At 36.4% G+C, this 16,401-nt stretch overlaps 1 protein-coding gene across 4 annotated transcripts in view; it reads right to left on the minus strand.

The window, feature by feature from the left end:
* Nucleotides 1–16,401, minus strand: part of MCTP2 (multiple C2 and transmembrane domain containing 2) — a 232,977-nt gene that overhangs the window by 30,561 nt on the left and 186,015 nt on the right. For all 4 annotated transcript variants that reach the window (XM_087428888.1, XM_087428886.1, XM_087428887.1 and 1 more), the window contains 2 exons: nucleotides 8,846–8,968; nucleotides 6,070–6,111 (listed from right to left, as the gene is read on the minus strand). In XM_087428888.1, the coding sequence (XP_087285014.1) occupies nucleotides 6,070–6,111; nucleotides 8,846–8,968 (165 nt within the window). The remainder of the gene's footprint in view (nucleotides 1–6,069; nucleotides 6,112–8,845; nucleotides 8,969–16,401) is intronic.

Consider the following 16,401-nt stretch of genomic DNA (forward strand, 5'->3'; position numbering starts at 1 on the left):
ATGAACAACAACGTCAAGAGGAAGATGTTGATAAAACAAAATTGAAAAATTGGGAACAGTTAAAAAAATTATTTGGAATTTAGACCTGGAGAAGATTGATTTCATTATGTTTCTGAGAGCCCATTGACAGATGCCATGCCACCACAAGGCAAACAAGGCTAATGGTTTTCTATAACTGGAACTACTGTAGGTAAACACACAATAAGCTGCAGTTGCTGATTTAGCTGTGTGTGTCCTTGAGTTTTCTTTAAAGTGGAGGAGGAGGAGGGTAGAAGACAAAATATTTATGTGATCATATAATGCAGCAAGTAATTCTTATCACCTTAAGACTCAGCTCAAACATCACCTCCTTCAGCCACCCTGACTCACCCAGGCACTTCATCTTTACTGACCAACACAGTGTCAAACTTTGATGAAAGCAGCAATCAAACTCACTCTGATTAATGACTTTGAACACCTTGTTTATAGTTACAATCTTTTACCCATGAGGCTTTAATACAGAGAAAACACTCCATAAATGTTGTCAATAATAACGCATAAAAATAGACCAATAAATTAACGACGTTTCCTTTTTAGCAATGTGGTATGGTCAAAAATAAACAGGATTTAGATCAAAAGAGCTGGATTTGAGCCTTGCTATTATCCTGGCTGGGAAATGTGTTATTTCACTTCTCTTAACCTGGGTTTGTTCATTTGTAGATGGGGAAAATAAGATCAAATTTAATGGTTTATTTTGAGTATTAAATGAGCTAAAGCATATAAAAACATCCTGAAAATTGTAAACACTCTACAAATATTAAGGCTAATTATTTAAATAATTCTTACTCAAAATGGTCTAATTATTTATGTCTAATTATTTAAATAATTCTTACTCAAATGGTCTTGTTTTAAATTATTACTTTTGTGTCATTTATCACTTACTTGAAATTATTACTTTTCTCTTGAGGAAAAAAGTGGTGTCCCCACCTTTCTATCAATTATCTTGTAAACTCACTGGATAATTGGGACTTCGAGCAAACCATGCTGGAGCTGAGGAGATTTCATCAGGAAAGACGAGAGGAACAGCTACTCTCTTCACAAAAACAATGACTTGCGGATAATTGAAATACAGTGTCCAATGAATTCTACATTAGCATGATGTAAAAATTTTAGGCAATTGGAAATTAAATATCCAGATGCTATACAGTCTATAAAATCAGAGCCTCTGACTGTGTTGTGTTAGACACAGACATTAGCTAAGAAAAGGATAGATAATCCATCTAATTTATGGTCTGGTATATCATATTTCACAATATTTGGGAGTAACATACTAAATATAATCCTTACAGTAGAAATCAGGAAGAAAATCCACAAGTACAAGGAATATTAGTAAGCTTGATAGTAATAGGATGAATAATGCTTCAAAAGGTCAGATTAGTAACATTTCTGGATTACTTCTAAAGGTAATGAAGCCCAAACTTTTTTTTTTTTTCATGAGGACGATTAGCCCTGAGCTAACATCTGTTGCCAATCATCCTCTTTTTTTGCTGAGGAAGACTGGCCCTGGGCTAACATCTGTGCCCATCTTCCTCTACTTATATAGGACACCGCCACAGCATGGCTTGACAAGTGGTGCATCGGTGCCTGCCCGGGATCCGAACCTGCAAACGTTGGGCCGCCACAGTGGATCATGTGCACATAACCGCTATGCCACCAGACTGGCCCAAACCCAAACATTTTTAAGAATGGAGGTTTGATTTTTAAAAGGAAAAACTGAGCCAGTCGATGTGTCAGAGAAAGGACTACAGAAAATAAGGAAGCCGACCCCTTCTCATTTAAAACATGCATAAACTGATAATTAAGAATTGGCTGAGGGCCGGCCCCGTGGCTTAGCGGTTGAGTGCGTGCGCTCTGGTGAGGGCGGCCCGGGTTCGGATCCCGGGCGCGCACAGACGCACTGCTTCTCCGGCCATGCTGAGGCCGCGTCCCACGTACAGCAACTAGAAGAATGTGCAACTATGACATACAACTATCGCCTGGGGCTTTAGGGGAAAAATAAATAAAAAAAAAAAAAAAAAAAAAAAAAAGAATTGGCTGGAATCCATTTTAATGTTAAAGTCTTGGAAGTAAGATGGTATGATACAAATGTTAGCCATTAAATCACTTCATCACTAAAAATCATATTAAATCAAATTAAAAGGAGTTAAATCAGAACAACCATTTACTTTACTTCCCTGAAAATTATCCATAAGCAGGTCCTCTACCATATGCCGTCTATACAGATTGTATACGCCCTGAAAACGTGTGTGTGTGTATTCTGCTATTGTTAACCTTTCAAAGATATTATCTGACTTTGTATTTTCTTAACAATATCACACTTTATCATTTTAAAGCACCACTGCTTAGTCAATAGTTAAAAATTCACTAATCAAACTAATTGGCTGTGTTTCAGAATTCTTAAGAAAGCACAAGGGAACCATAAGCAAAACTACTCTCACTATGAGACTGTAAGAAAACTTCCTCCAAGAACGACAGTCTTCCCTGGTTGAGATACTACAGATCATTGTCTCTCTCTGAAACAAGAAAACACACAGAATGAGGCATGATGGACCCACCACCTCGTCCAAAGGACTATGCAGGTTCATTTGTAGCAAGAATACATATGCCACCTGCTTCTCCAAGAAGGCTCTGCCTGGGAAGTGAGGAGTGGACTCAGGTTTGGAGGATGGAAATAATTTTAATCACTGAATTTGATGGTTTAAAATGTACTTAAATTTTAATGATGACGTCCTAATTTGTGAAAAGAAGGTATAGATATAATATTCATGCATCCTTTCATTATAAAAGTTTCCACAATCGATCAACACAGATGTATTAGATGCTTCTTGTCTTAAAGGAAAACATCCATATCTGTTTTTGAGCCATAATGGACAGAAAAGGGTGACTTGTTTCCTCATAAACACTGTTAGGCAATTGTGAACTCACAGATAATCCTAAAAGAACAGATCATTCCAGTCTTATTTCTGACAGCCAAGTTAAAAACAAACCAACCCACAATGCAGGCGTCACAGTGCAGTTTCTTGATGATAGCAATAGGCAGGGTTTTTTTTTTTTATTACTCGCCCTTATGATTCTTTCTTCCTGATGTTAATAGTAAATGCTGAAATATTCTCTGTAAGTGATTGTTGGGCTGGAAGAAGAAAGAAAGTCTAATGCAAGTATTTATACCTTCCACAATGAAAACAAGATATTATTGCTCTGCATGACCTTTCCTACGTATGGGATACAGCATTTTACACAATAGTTTCTTGGTTCATGCTTCAATTACTGACCTTTACTGTGCAGAAAATTAATGCAATTTTCATTGTAATCCATCCGTACAAATATGGTCCACAGAGAAGAATTCCACATAAGGAATCTAATACAAATAGGAAATGTCAGCTGATTGCTGTTGGCTGAACTTAGTCATTATCTGTTTGTTCCGAAGTCCCCAGCAAACTATACCGGGAACAAGCAATTTCTTGCCTGGGCCATCAGCTATGAGAAAGAAAGATTTCCTCTCTTCAAAATTTAGTTTGTATAGTTAGTTTTCTAAAAGCCAAAAAACTAGTTACCTGCAAGTTCTATGTTATAACTGAAAGTCCACAAAAAGACAAAATTGTGGAGTCTAATTTGGTGTCTAATACAGGTCACTACTACGGACTTTTAACAGTGAGAAGGAATGAGACTTCAGTGACGTCATTTTACAACAATCTCTATTCCAGACAATAAAAGTATGACAGACCCCAGACCGTGTCCTGGTCTGTGCATCGGAGACAGGCAGAATATGGGAGTGCGTCCATCTCCTGAGGAAGTTGTGCCAAGGGGCCCCGGCAGGCTTTCATCTTCCCCAGTTGTCCGTGATGGTATTTGGTGGGAAGGGGCGCTGGCAATTAAGGAGTGTCACTTTCAAGATGGATAGTTTGGGTAGAAAGGAGTTCCTCTCCTCTTCTGGTTTGGAAGGAAACGGCTGTGTGTTTATAATCTGTAAACAGCTCATCTCTCACTGGGTGTGTTACAGTTCCCAGAAGCACAGTCTGTCATGTCTAACACGCAACAGAAGCCAGAAGGGCTCTGTGGGTAAGCCCTTTGCTACAGCACGCTAAGGAGGGGAGTGGCCCAAGGACTGTGTGTGCAGGTCGATGACGAGCACATCTCAGTTGTGGAGGCTGCTATCCATGGAGAAGAAATGATGAGTTGTAATATACATGAGGATGTGTGCTCAGGAAGTCTTCAAGTTGAAAATCCATCTAGTTTACACATCTCTTAGAGAGGTTACAGTGAAAAGATACGGACGAGGACTGCAAAATTGGCCAGTCTCCTCTAACAGTAGAAGGGCTGTGTTAGGCAGAAGAGGCATAAATACAAACCAAAATTTCATTTTAGACTTATTCCTCTAGAAGATTTCATGGAAATATGAAATTGAGGAAGCAAAACAAATATGGCCATGCTACAGCTATTAAATACTGTGAAAATACTACAATCAAAACATCTCAAGAATGAAATTGCCCTGGAGGAAACCAGAGAGTCCCAGTGCCAAAGCCCTCAGCGTAGGATGGGTTGACACAACTGTTGTGTGGAAGGCCATGCTTGGATGATTTTAACAGCTCTGAGGCTCATCCATGTGGATGCTATAGTTCCAACTCAGTCATCCTTGCCCCGAAAGGCTTGGTGCACAGCCCAAATGGCTCGACTCCACACCCCTAGGCCCCCAGACAGCCCTTGAGGCACCTCAGTGCAAGGTTAGACCGTGACAACCCCTGGTCTAGACTTCACGGCCTAAATTTGTTGCCTGCCAGTTACTGAACACCACTTTTTCATTCACTGCATTCTGGTTAGATGCTTTCCTTTATCAGATGGGCCAAAGACACATGGTCACAATTATCCATAAAAGGCGAGGATGCCCTCTTCCACAGGTGGTTCATTTAAACAGGCTTAGCCAAACAGAATCTTCTTCACTTCCAAGACTTGGTTATTAAATTTAGAATTTTGCCTAGTATAGGTTTAAAATAATTTCCTTAATACTTGAGTTTCCTTTGATAAAACATCCCAACATGCACTTTAGCTTGGCTATGACTATTTTCAATATTCAAGTAGTTCTATCACTCAGAAGACACTCACATCAATTTATCGAGAATAAGGTCACATCTGAGTGAACTTTATTCTGAAAAAAGTTGATTCCCTTTAAAATAATATTATACTTTATTTTGTTATTTTGCTATTAACGATCGTCTTAGCACAACAAATAAGATTTACTTTGTAATCCACCCAATTTGTTTCAAATGGGCAAAACCATCTGGCCTACTCAAATCATTTTAAGGCTGCTTGTGTCATGGAGCCAGTATTTTTGAATTTGTCTTTATTTCCTGGGCATTTTATATTGGATAGTTATTCTTAAGATTTCCCCTTTTGACCTTCTCCTCTCCTGCGAGCCTTCTCTACAACTACCATCAGAAGCCCCAGAAACCCACAGGTTCTGGGAGACTGGAAGTCCATTAAGCTAGTAGCATCTCATTTGACATTTCACTTTTTTCATTTTATTCCAGAAGGTTTGTCTGAAAGCATAATGACAACAAAAGCAGCAGATTTGAGAGATTCTCCCAGGAGAAGAAAAAGGACAGATGTACACAGACATATAGCTGAAAACGTTGCCAGCAACAGCTGGGAAAGTGACAGGCTCTGAAGTGGGTGACCACCCCACAGAGTGCAGACACGAACCTCAAGGAACAGCAATTCTACCTGATTTACTTGTGACTTCCTAGGCTGCCTTTCATCTACCTTTTATACACCAAGGGGAAGGCTCACGTTCGCTTGCATCAAATGACAGGACTCCTATAGGTACGCTTTTCATAACATTTCAATTATTCCTTATATTTTATCCCTTTTCATCCTTATTTTAAAAAAATCTTAAAAAGGGATATCCTTTATAAATTACAAGAAAATTACTAAACTGGTCACTCTATAGTACTAAAAAATAATAGAGTTTGACTCAACCTGGAAGAACGCTTATCTGCTGAGAACATCAACACTCTCTTCCATGAACACACCCACCTTGTCGTCGCCATCCTCCTCATCATCTACGTCTGTGCTCTCCTGAAAGGAAAACCCGAAATTTGTTAATAAAACATCAACCAAAATTACCCAATGCAAATTAAACTTATATACACTTTTAAAGTTTCCCTACATAATTTAAACTAGTATTTTTAAGATGCATTATGACCTCTTAAAAAATAATACTTTCAAAGTTCAGGGACACTGTGGCAAGACTATAAACAATATGCATAATCTACATAAAACTGTGAACTATAAATAAAGCTATTAGGCAAGTGCCCTTTGAAGGCATCCAGCTTTAAAAATGCATTGCCAAGTTGTACTTTCTGTAAACAGTTTTGTTCCTGTGCTGACAAATGAACCAACTGCTCTGTTAAGGCTGAGAACACCACACTCTGTTTGTGCGAGGCTCATTGTTATAATGCCTGCTCTTTCCCTTTGGGCCATTACTGAAACATTAGACAGTAGAAAATGCATTAGTCTGAATGTAATCAATCTCAAGAATAAGTTACAGGTTTCTATATGGTATTGTTGTTTTCCTTGGGCTTCGGGCTTGGAGGGGGGCAGGTGAGGGAAGGAAACTCTAGGCTCTGATCTGGACTAAAGGGCGCCTGGCTTTAGTTCAGGGGCCCCAGCACCAGCTGTGCTGCAAATAGGCTTGTTCCGATGCATTTAGAAATCTTGGCTATTTAACAGGTAAATTTTAATCATACCACTGCAATGTTGAAAAGCTAACACATGCTAGTACACAAATCAAATGGGTTCGCTAGCTTGGAAATAATGCTGGGTATTACAAAACCAGGGACTATTTTCAGCTTGAACACTTACCTTTCTTCTTAACCTTGCAAAGGTCAGGCATGCTGTTTAGATGCCATTGTTCCAATAGTAATAAGAATGGTCAATACCATGCTCTTAAAAGGGAGTAACTCTGAAGTATCCAGAGAGTACTCTGCTATACTCCATAAAACCATGGAGCAGTCATGAGGTAATTTCTCCAGGGCTGGTACCGCATTACCTCCCAGAATTCCCATGAGCTTCAAGTAGCAGTCTGTGTGAGACTCACTGATCCTGGAGAAATAACCTATGCACCATTGGCAGCACACATGTTTCATGAAAGCAAATGAACAAAAATGAATACAATGAAAACATACAATGGTAGGAAAAAAATGTAATTAGGAGTTAGAAGTCTTCAGCTTAAGACAGAGTCTTTAGCTTAAGACATTGTTCCAGTGCTGTTTTGCTGTGTGACTTTGGGCAAACCACTTTGCCACTCCGAATCTTAGTTTCATCAAGCATAAAATGAAAATAGTAGTTCTTGCTTCTTTCAGGCTTGTGTTATCAAGATTGAATTAGGTAATGAATTTGAAAATGTTCTGTAAATTAAGAAGGTTTTATGCACACACATACATATTTATATGCATATACACATAAGTATAGTTATGTACCAACACATACATCTGTATAAACCTGCATACAAATACATACACATATACATATACACATATGCACACATATACATGCTATAAACATCGTGTATATATAGCGGGAAAAATAAAATCTGATTAAAATTGTAAAAATGTTAGTTGACAGCATTTTTTATAACCGATGTTTCTCTGTAAAAGTTTCCCTCATCTGTACCTCTGTGAATCTTAGTTCTTAAATGAACCTGTACTTTAAAGTTATTTATTTATTAGTTGGTTCGAGCATCTTCAGGGCCCTCACTATTGATATATGCCCATGTCTATTGCACCCAATAATCAAAAATAAAACAGAACAGAATTGTGAATTTGTCTGAGGTTTTACTTCCTGCCACAACACTTCTTTTCCCCACTTCCCTTCTATCCCAAATGAGTCCAGAAACATCCATTATTTCAGAGATGATTTTTTTTTTACGAGAACATTATAAGGAAAGACAGGTGAAGATGGTCAGCTTTTGAGTCTTGACAAACTCAACGTGAAGGTGATCTTTCTAGAAAGGATGTTAGCAAGTCTCGAGACCTTGGATTTTTGTTTTAAAAACTTGGTTCTTAAATCTGGTATGCCAATATTGATAAAGCAAGCTTATAAATACAAGTTCCTTCTCACCTGGAGCAGAAAAAGATCCTGAGGGCTTGGATAAGAGGAGTAGGAGAAGGAAAGTCGGAAAAGTTGTAAGGTCGGTAGACACTGGGGGATGTCTCTGAGAAGAGGCCTTGCCTGTGCTTCCTTCAATACTATGGGGAGTTTCAGAATTACAAGAAAAACTTGGGCACTTGAGAATAGAAGGGCCCATGCCTGCCTGCCCCCCGATTGTCCTGGGAGTTGGCAAACCTCCAAGAATCCCCTGAGCCTTCAGGTCAGGGGAGAACATTGTATGGGGTGACTCCATGGAGAGGGCTGAGGCAGCCTCCCAGATGCTCTGTGTGCCCCCAAGGGGATCAGAGAGCCACCAAAGGCTTTTCTCTAGTGGTTAAGAATGTTATTCACAGGAACCCGACAGAGAACCACTGGGCACACAGCCATGTGCTACTGGCACAGAAATGAGGACCAAGAACCAGAGGGCTCTCCTCATGCTAAGAATGTAGGCCAAGACTCGGGAACATAAGATGCCATGGAAGGAAGTCTCCAGATTACACCTGAGAAGAGATCTCCCCCGTAACTTGGATACATGTGCAGCGTTGCTCCTGAAGTCTCAAATGCAATGGACCTGGGCCATGATTTGGCAGTGGTGGTGGTTTATTGTTGTTAACACATTTTTCTCTAGTCAAATGTCAGAATTATTGGCATCTTTGCTCACCTGGCTGTCCTGGATGGTGCCAACCTTCCCTTTCATGGGTCTGATGAAGTTGTAGACAAACAGCAGCAATAATGCCAGAGGGATCATGTACAGTTCAAAATTCCAGACAGTGACCAGAAATACCTGATGGGAAGACAAATAAGACCAAATGACTGCTTGAAAAAACAGTATGGGAGCAATCTTAAATTCCTACTCATTGACATAAGGAGATTAAACCCAGGACTCTTTCTATATCATTCCAAACAGGTTAAAGCACACGCACGCACACGCGCGCGCGCGCACACACACACACACACACAAACGATGATTAACGAAGTTTTAGAATTGGTAGTAGAATGAGGAAGATAGAGAAATGAGTTGGGCAGTCACACTCTGGAATAGACAGATATAGTAGCCCCATATCTGGAAACCCCATTACCCTATCAACCCTATTCAGTTTTTTGTTCCTGGATTTAGTGTACCAGAATTTACGTAAAGTAGTATGGAAAAATCCAAGGTCATGAAGACGGAGGCCACAGGCCGAATTTTGCCAACAGTGAGGTTTATCTGAACTGGAGGGAATGATTACTTTTTAAATTGGCTGCCAATGTTGAAAAATCCAAATATTTTAGGTAAAAATTTAGGTTTCCAAAGTCTCTTTAAAAATCTTACAATCTTCCAATTTTGAGGCTAGATGGCCACAAGAAAATGATGGGCTAGAACTTCCTACACCAGACAAGGTATGCGTGTACCTGCCCGATTTCTATGTCTCTGAATCTGAGACTCCTACTGCAGAAGGACAAGGGAGAGCTTGGGTTTGAATCCAAGTGCCTATGCTATAATGGTCACTGGGGACATACATGCAAATAAGACATGGCCCTACCTCCAAGGAACACACTAATTCATAGGACAAATAAGAAAAGAACATATGCTAATGATAACATGAGGCAGGCATGACATTTTGGGCAAATTACTTTGCAACTTGAGCCTCACTTTCTTTTCGAACTCACACGTAGTGCAGAAGCTGAAATAAGATAATTTGTGGTTATCAACTGTCAGCTAGTAAGTGCTCCACAAAGTCACTCTTGTAACATATCAACTTAGAAGAGGCAAATTCTGCATCTTAAATATTGAATCTTCCTTTCCAAAAGCAGTATTGTTTTACCTGTTACTAAAAACTTTTTCTACCATTTTAAAGTTTTCTTTTTGTAGATATTATATGTTTCTTGCTTATTTTTTTGGTTGCTATTGTAAATTTAATTATTTCTTCCATTATATTTTTCAAACAGGTAATTGCCTCTAAAAGCTAATAATTTGCATGTATTATTTTAAATTAGTAACTTTACTGAATTTTCTTATTGTTTCAAATAGATTTTCATTTCATTCTTTTGGAGTTTCTAAGAATACAGTCACATAATCTACAAATAAAGAATTGCTTCTGTTTCCTCTTTTCTAATATCCATAACTTACTCTTTTCATATTTAATTTCATTATTACTAACAAAACAATGTTAAATAAAACTGTTGAGAGGGATATCATTGTCTAATTCCTGAACTTCATGAAAATGCTTCTAGTGTCCATTTTTCTAACATTAAGCCTGCCATTGGCTTGTAGTTTGAGCTATATAAACCATATTAAAACTAGAAAGTTCACATACAAGTGTTTTGATTAATTACTCTTTATATCTTTTAAATATTTTATAAATCCTCTTTTGTTTCTGATCCAAACTTAGTGAAAACATTTTTTAAACAAGAATACTTCCATCAGTTTCAACAAGGATTTACTTATTATTATTTTTAAAATCAGGAATAATGGTGGCTGATCAATTGCTCTTTCACTATCTTCTGAAATAAGGAGGGTTTTTCCTTCTCATTTTAGAACATTAATATGGTGTACGGTATTTATAATTTACTAATATTGAAGTGACCTCATATTTCTGGGAGAAACTCCTTCTTCAGTGACGTGCAGTAGTCTTTTAATGCACTGCTGTATTCTATTTGCTGACACCTGAAGATGTTTTGCACAGACATCCATGAGTTACATTTATCTGTCGCTTCCTTTTTGTGTTATTTTCAGGTTTTGGTATCAGGATTATTTTGGCACCATATAAAATTTTACAGTCTATTCTTTCTTTCTCTATGCCTCTGGTGATATTTTTATATTACATTACTAAATATCCCAAGAATGAAAAAAATACATAGACTAATTTAACAAATGCCCATGCACTCCCTGAGCATAAAGACTTGTTAACATGCCATAATCTATCTTTCTGATTTATGTATTATTCTTTCTTTTTTAAAAATTAAACATTTCAGATAGTTGGTTCCCAGCGTCAAACGTCCTTGGTCCTACTCTTCCTATTCCCAGAGGTAACCATGTCCTAAAATCGGTGTGAATACTTGACACCTGGGGACACCTAAGGTTTATATTAGAAATAATATAAACTGCATCAAAGTGTTCATATCGTCCTAAAAATGTTTTATTCAATATTATGTTTTATAGATCTATCGATGGTGTATGTATAAATCAAGTATATTCATTTTAACTGATATATGGTACCCCATTCAAACGAATGCTCTGCAATTTTTCCCATATATTCCCTTGTCACTGAAAACTTAGGTTGAAACAGTGATTTTATTTTTTAATGTAGTCAGCTATATTAATCTTCAACCTTAGGATTTGTGCCTTTAATGTTCGATGTTCTACTTAAGGAATCATATTCCACCCTGAGATGATAAAGCTGTTTCTTTGTGTTTTCTTCCAAAAGATAATTGCGTGTATGTGTGCATATATGTATGTGTGTTCCTTATTTTGTCTTAAATGCTTTTGGGTTTATATTTGAAAAAAGCATACAATTTGAACATTTTCCTTACAGAGAGCCAATGTTTACAATTAGATTACTGCACCGATCCCTATTTTTCTCACTGATGTACACTGACATCTCTGTCACATACCAAGTTCCCTCAGGAGTGTCTGCTGTTTATCCCTCCATTGATATACATATTTCTATTCTTTTACCCAGACCACATTTTAAAACTGTAGTTTAGTAACCAGATGATATCTGAGTGGGCAAGTCTCTATTACTTCACTTTCAAAATTATGTTGGATAGTTCTTGTCCTTTATCCTTCCACATGTATTTTAGAATCAATTTGCAAAGTTCCATAAAATTCTTGGTGAAATTTTGATTGGGATAGCCTTGAATGTATATATTAATTTGGAGAGATTTGATAATCTGATATTGACCTTTCAAATCAAAAGGATTATTTATTCTTCCATATATTCAGGATTTCTTTTATTAACTCAAAACATTTTATTACTTTCACCATACTGATTTTGCATATGTTTTACTAATATTTTTCTAAGTAACTTAGAGTTTTGATACTATTATGAATGGGGTCATTTCAAAATTTACATACTTTAATTGGTTACTGCTGGGTACAGGAATACTGATTTTTATATGTTGCTCACATTATTTCTGAGGTCTCTCAGTTGTAGGAGATTTCAAATATATCCTTTTGGAGATCTGATGTGGAAAATCATATAAACTGCAAATCACGATAATTTTTCCTTTTGCCTTTCAATCTATATGCTACTTATATTTTCTGTTAGTGTTAAACCTACACACAAATGTTTTATGAGTAAGTATAGAATTTTTGAAATACTTTTTGAATCAATGCAGATTATGTTGTTGACTTCTTCCAGTCTGTTAATCTAGTTGTGCTTTATCAACTTTCTTTTATTTATTAGTTCATAATACATCTTTTCCTATAATTTTCTATCGTCTTAAACCTTCCTTTCTCTTTTGCTCTTTTTTTTCTTTCTTGCTGAGGAAGATTTGCCCTGAGCTAACATCCGTGCCAATCTTCCTTTATTTTTTTAGTGTGTGGGCCGCCAGCACAGAGGTGTAGGTCTGCACCCAGGAACCGAACTTGGGCCACTGAAGCAGAGTGCACCAAAACTAACCACTAGGCCACCGGGGCTGGCCCCTCTTTTACTTTTTTGTTTTATTATGAACACAGAAAAAAGTAGAGAAAATAATACAGTAATTTCTCTACTATGTAAAGCCAGAAATTTTCCTAATTGTTCCCTTTTCCTGTTCTTAAACTTCTTTTAGGATTAGGGGTTTTAACTGTATTCTAAATGGTGGTTGTTTCTAAATGTCTATGTACTGGATAAGTGAGATTTTATTGTTCTTTTAAATTGCTAAATATTACTTCAAGTACAAAGAGGCTGACATAATACTATTGAGAAAAATTAAGAAGAGCATATTTTTAACTTATTTTTTTCATCACAAAGCTATTTATAAAATGTCTTTGATAAAATTACTTATATATCAATCAATATTAGAGGGATGGCTGTTAGTTAAACCCTTCATTTGCCATAACATTTGCCTCTATCAGGTATAGTTAAGTAATCCCAGAAAGCGTTTTCAACAAAGATTGAGCCATCTTTAAACACCACATTCAAAAGACCCAAAACTCTTTTAGAGTGAGACAGTAGTGCCTTTAGAAATATTTTTCAAATCAATGCATAATTCCCACTTTTATAGTAAAAGATTAATTTCCTAACAAACATATCTTCCAGGAAAAACAAATAGAAACCTTGGGCAAAACTAAAAAGAAGACCAACTATCTGAGACTCTGAACCACTCGAAGCTATTAAAACTTTTCAAGGGAGCTGGAATCTTGGAAGAAGAAATCAGATCTGCATGGGGTCACTTTAACATTTTTGCATCTTTGACCTAAGAGTAGCTGCAGGTACAGGGGTGGTACAGTTGATGATACCAATAGAGAAATTTGCCATCTGTCTGAATGGAGGAAACAGATAAAGGAGTTGGGGACAACCAGGGCCACCAGAGAGGACAGAGGTACACTGGAAGGAGAGAGTAAGCAAAGGAAAACTCCAAATTCGGTATGTGAACTCTGCTACAATCTGTGGCATACATGTGGAACTAACTCAATGTCTGAACTGCGATCAAAGCTGCTACCCACAGGAGTTGTGACAGAATATGCAGTTTGATTCTAACGAAGTTAAATGCCTTCTTAAAACAAAAAAACAAAATCAACCTTATTTGAAAGAATATAGCAGAATCTAGAGTCTCCACCATATAACATTCCTAATGTCTAAGACACAATTCAAAATCACTGGACATACAGAGTCAGGAAAACGGAATCCATTTTCAAAGAAGAGGCCATCAACAGATGCCAACTCCAAGATGAACTATATGTCGAATTACCAACAAGAACTTTAAACCATCTATTAAAAATATGTTCAATGAGGTGAAGGAAAATAAACTCATAATGAAAGATAAATTAGTAAATATAAGCAGAAAATATAAAAAAGAATAAAATGGAAAATTGCCCAACTAAAAAACACAATGTCTGAAATATTTTAAAAATTCAGTAGATATGCTCAATAGTAGAATTTTTAAAAAGTCAATCAACATAAAAGATATAGCAAAAGAAATCATTTTATCTGAAAGAGAGAAAAAGATTGGAAAATATGAATAGAATGCCTGAGGCCCATTTGATAATTGCAAAAGTTCTAACATAGGTATTTGGAATCTCAGAAAAAGAAAGAGAGAAGAAGATAAGAAAACACATCAAGAATCACTGGCTGGACACTTCCCAGAGAAACTCAAACGGAATAAATTTAAAGAAAACCAGGCTTAGGTATGTATATCATAATCACGCTTCTGAAAAACAAAGATAACAAGCAAACTTTGAAAGCAACTAGAGGAAAAGGACACATTACGCATGTGAGTACAGCAATTTGAATGGCCATGGATTTCTCATCAGACACCATGGAGCAAGGAGTGTGTGACAGCAATTTTAAAGAGTTAATTGTAAAAAATAACAAAAACCAAACCAAAAACTGTCAATCCAGAATTCTATATCCAGAGAAAACATCTTTCCAGAACGAAGGTGAAATAAAGATTTAGATAAAAGAAAATTAAAAGAATTTTTCACCAGCATATCTGCACATCAATAAATGCTACAGGAGTTCTTTAGAATGAGGGGAAATGATACCAGATGGAAACTGAAACTTCAGGAAGAAATGAAGAGCATCAGAAAGGTAGACACATAGGTCAATATAAAAGATTATTTTTTTCTTTTATTTTCTTTAGAAACCATATAACTGTTTAAAGCAATTCTTATAATATTATCTTTGTGGGATTTATAATGTATTTAGATGTAATACATATGAAAATTAAAATATAAAGGAGGGTAGGGACAGGTGGGCAAACAGACTTAGAAGAGTTACAATGTTTCTGTGTTTTAGGTGAAGTGATATAATATTAATCCTAAATTGACTGTGAAAATTGAAGGGATGATTACACAGATATGCACACACTTGCACACATGCATATCTCTAGAGCAACCACTTAAAGAATAATGCAGGGAAGAATAGATAAAAATCAAGAGATAAATTAAAATGGAATTCTAAAAGGTAAGAAAAGGGAAATAGAGGAAAAAGAAATATAGTAGACAAATGGAAAATAATAAAATGGTAACCCAAAGACAATAATATCAATAATTACATTAAATGTTAACAGAATAAATGCTATAAGCATAAAGGCAGAGATGAGAATAAAATGAACAACTTTGAGGAAAACAATGACAATTTAAACAAAGAGAAAAGTTATTTAAAAATACAACTTAAAAAAATGGAACAGATCAATTGAATTTATTAGCAAAAATGCCCCCACCTAGAATATTCAGGCCTCAATGGTTTCACTGTTGAATTCCAGCAAAAATTTAAAGAAGAAAGAATATTATATTGGAGGGGACACTTCACAAATAATTTATGAAGCCAGCATTACCTTGATAACAAAACCTGACAAACCCATTACAACGAAATAAACTACAGACAAATATCCAATATGAACAAGGATACAAAAACCCTTAAGAAAATAATAGCAAATCAAATCAAGAAATATATGAAAAATATATACTATAGCATGATCAAGTAGAGTATGTTTCAAGAATGCAAGATTTGGTTTCACTTTCAAAAATCAATCAATGTAATTCACAATATTGACAAAATAAAGAAGGAAAAAACATGATTATTTCAATAGATGTGGAAAAAGAATTTGATGAAAAAATTCAACACAAATAATGAATAGAAGGAATTTCTTCAATCTGATAAAGGACACCTACAAAAATCTTATAGTTATCATATTTGATCATAATTGGCAGTGGTTTATTATATGTAAATTATGCCCTAAAAGGTTAATTAAAGAGGCCTGGCCAGGTGGTGTAGTGGTTAAATTCATGCGCTCTGCTTTGGCAGCCAGGGGTCCGTGGGTTTGGAGCCCAGGCATGGACCTACACATTGCTCATCAAGCCATGCCGTGGTGGCATCCCACATACAAAGTAGAGGAAGACTGGCACAGATGTTAGCTCAGGGATAATCTTCCTCACAAAAAAAAAAGAAAAGAAGTTTAAAACATCTGTATGTGCTAAGAAAGACACTTGGGCATGCAATCATATGAATAAATCTCAAAAACACTGAGTGAAAGAAGCCTTATACAAAAGAGCACATACTGTATGATTCTATTTATGTGAAGTTCTAG

Source organism: Ceratotherium simum, chromosome 3 (assembly GCF_057802395.1).
Source record: "Ceratotherium simum simum isolate JZ-2026a chromosome 3, ASM5780239v1, whole genome shotgun sequence".
In the NCBI taxonomy this organism is placed as follows: domain Eukaryota; kingdom Metazoa; phylum Chordata; class Mammalia; order Perissodactyla; family Rhinocerotidae; genus Ceratotherium; species Ceratotherium simum.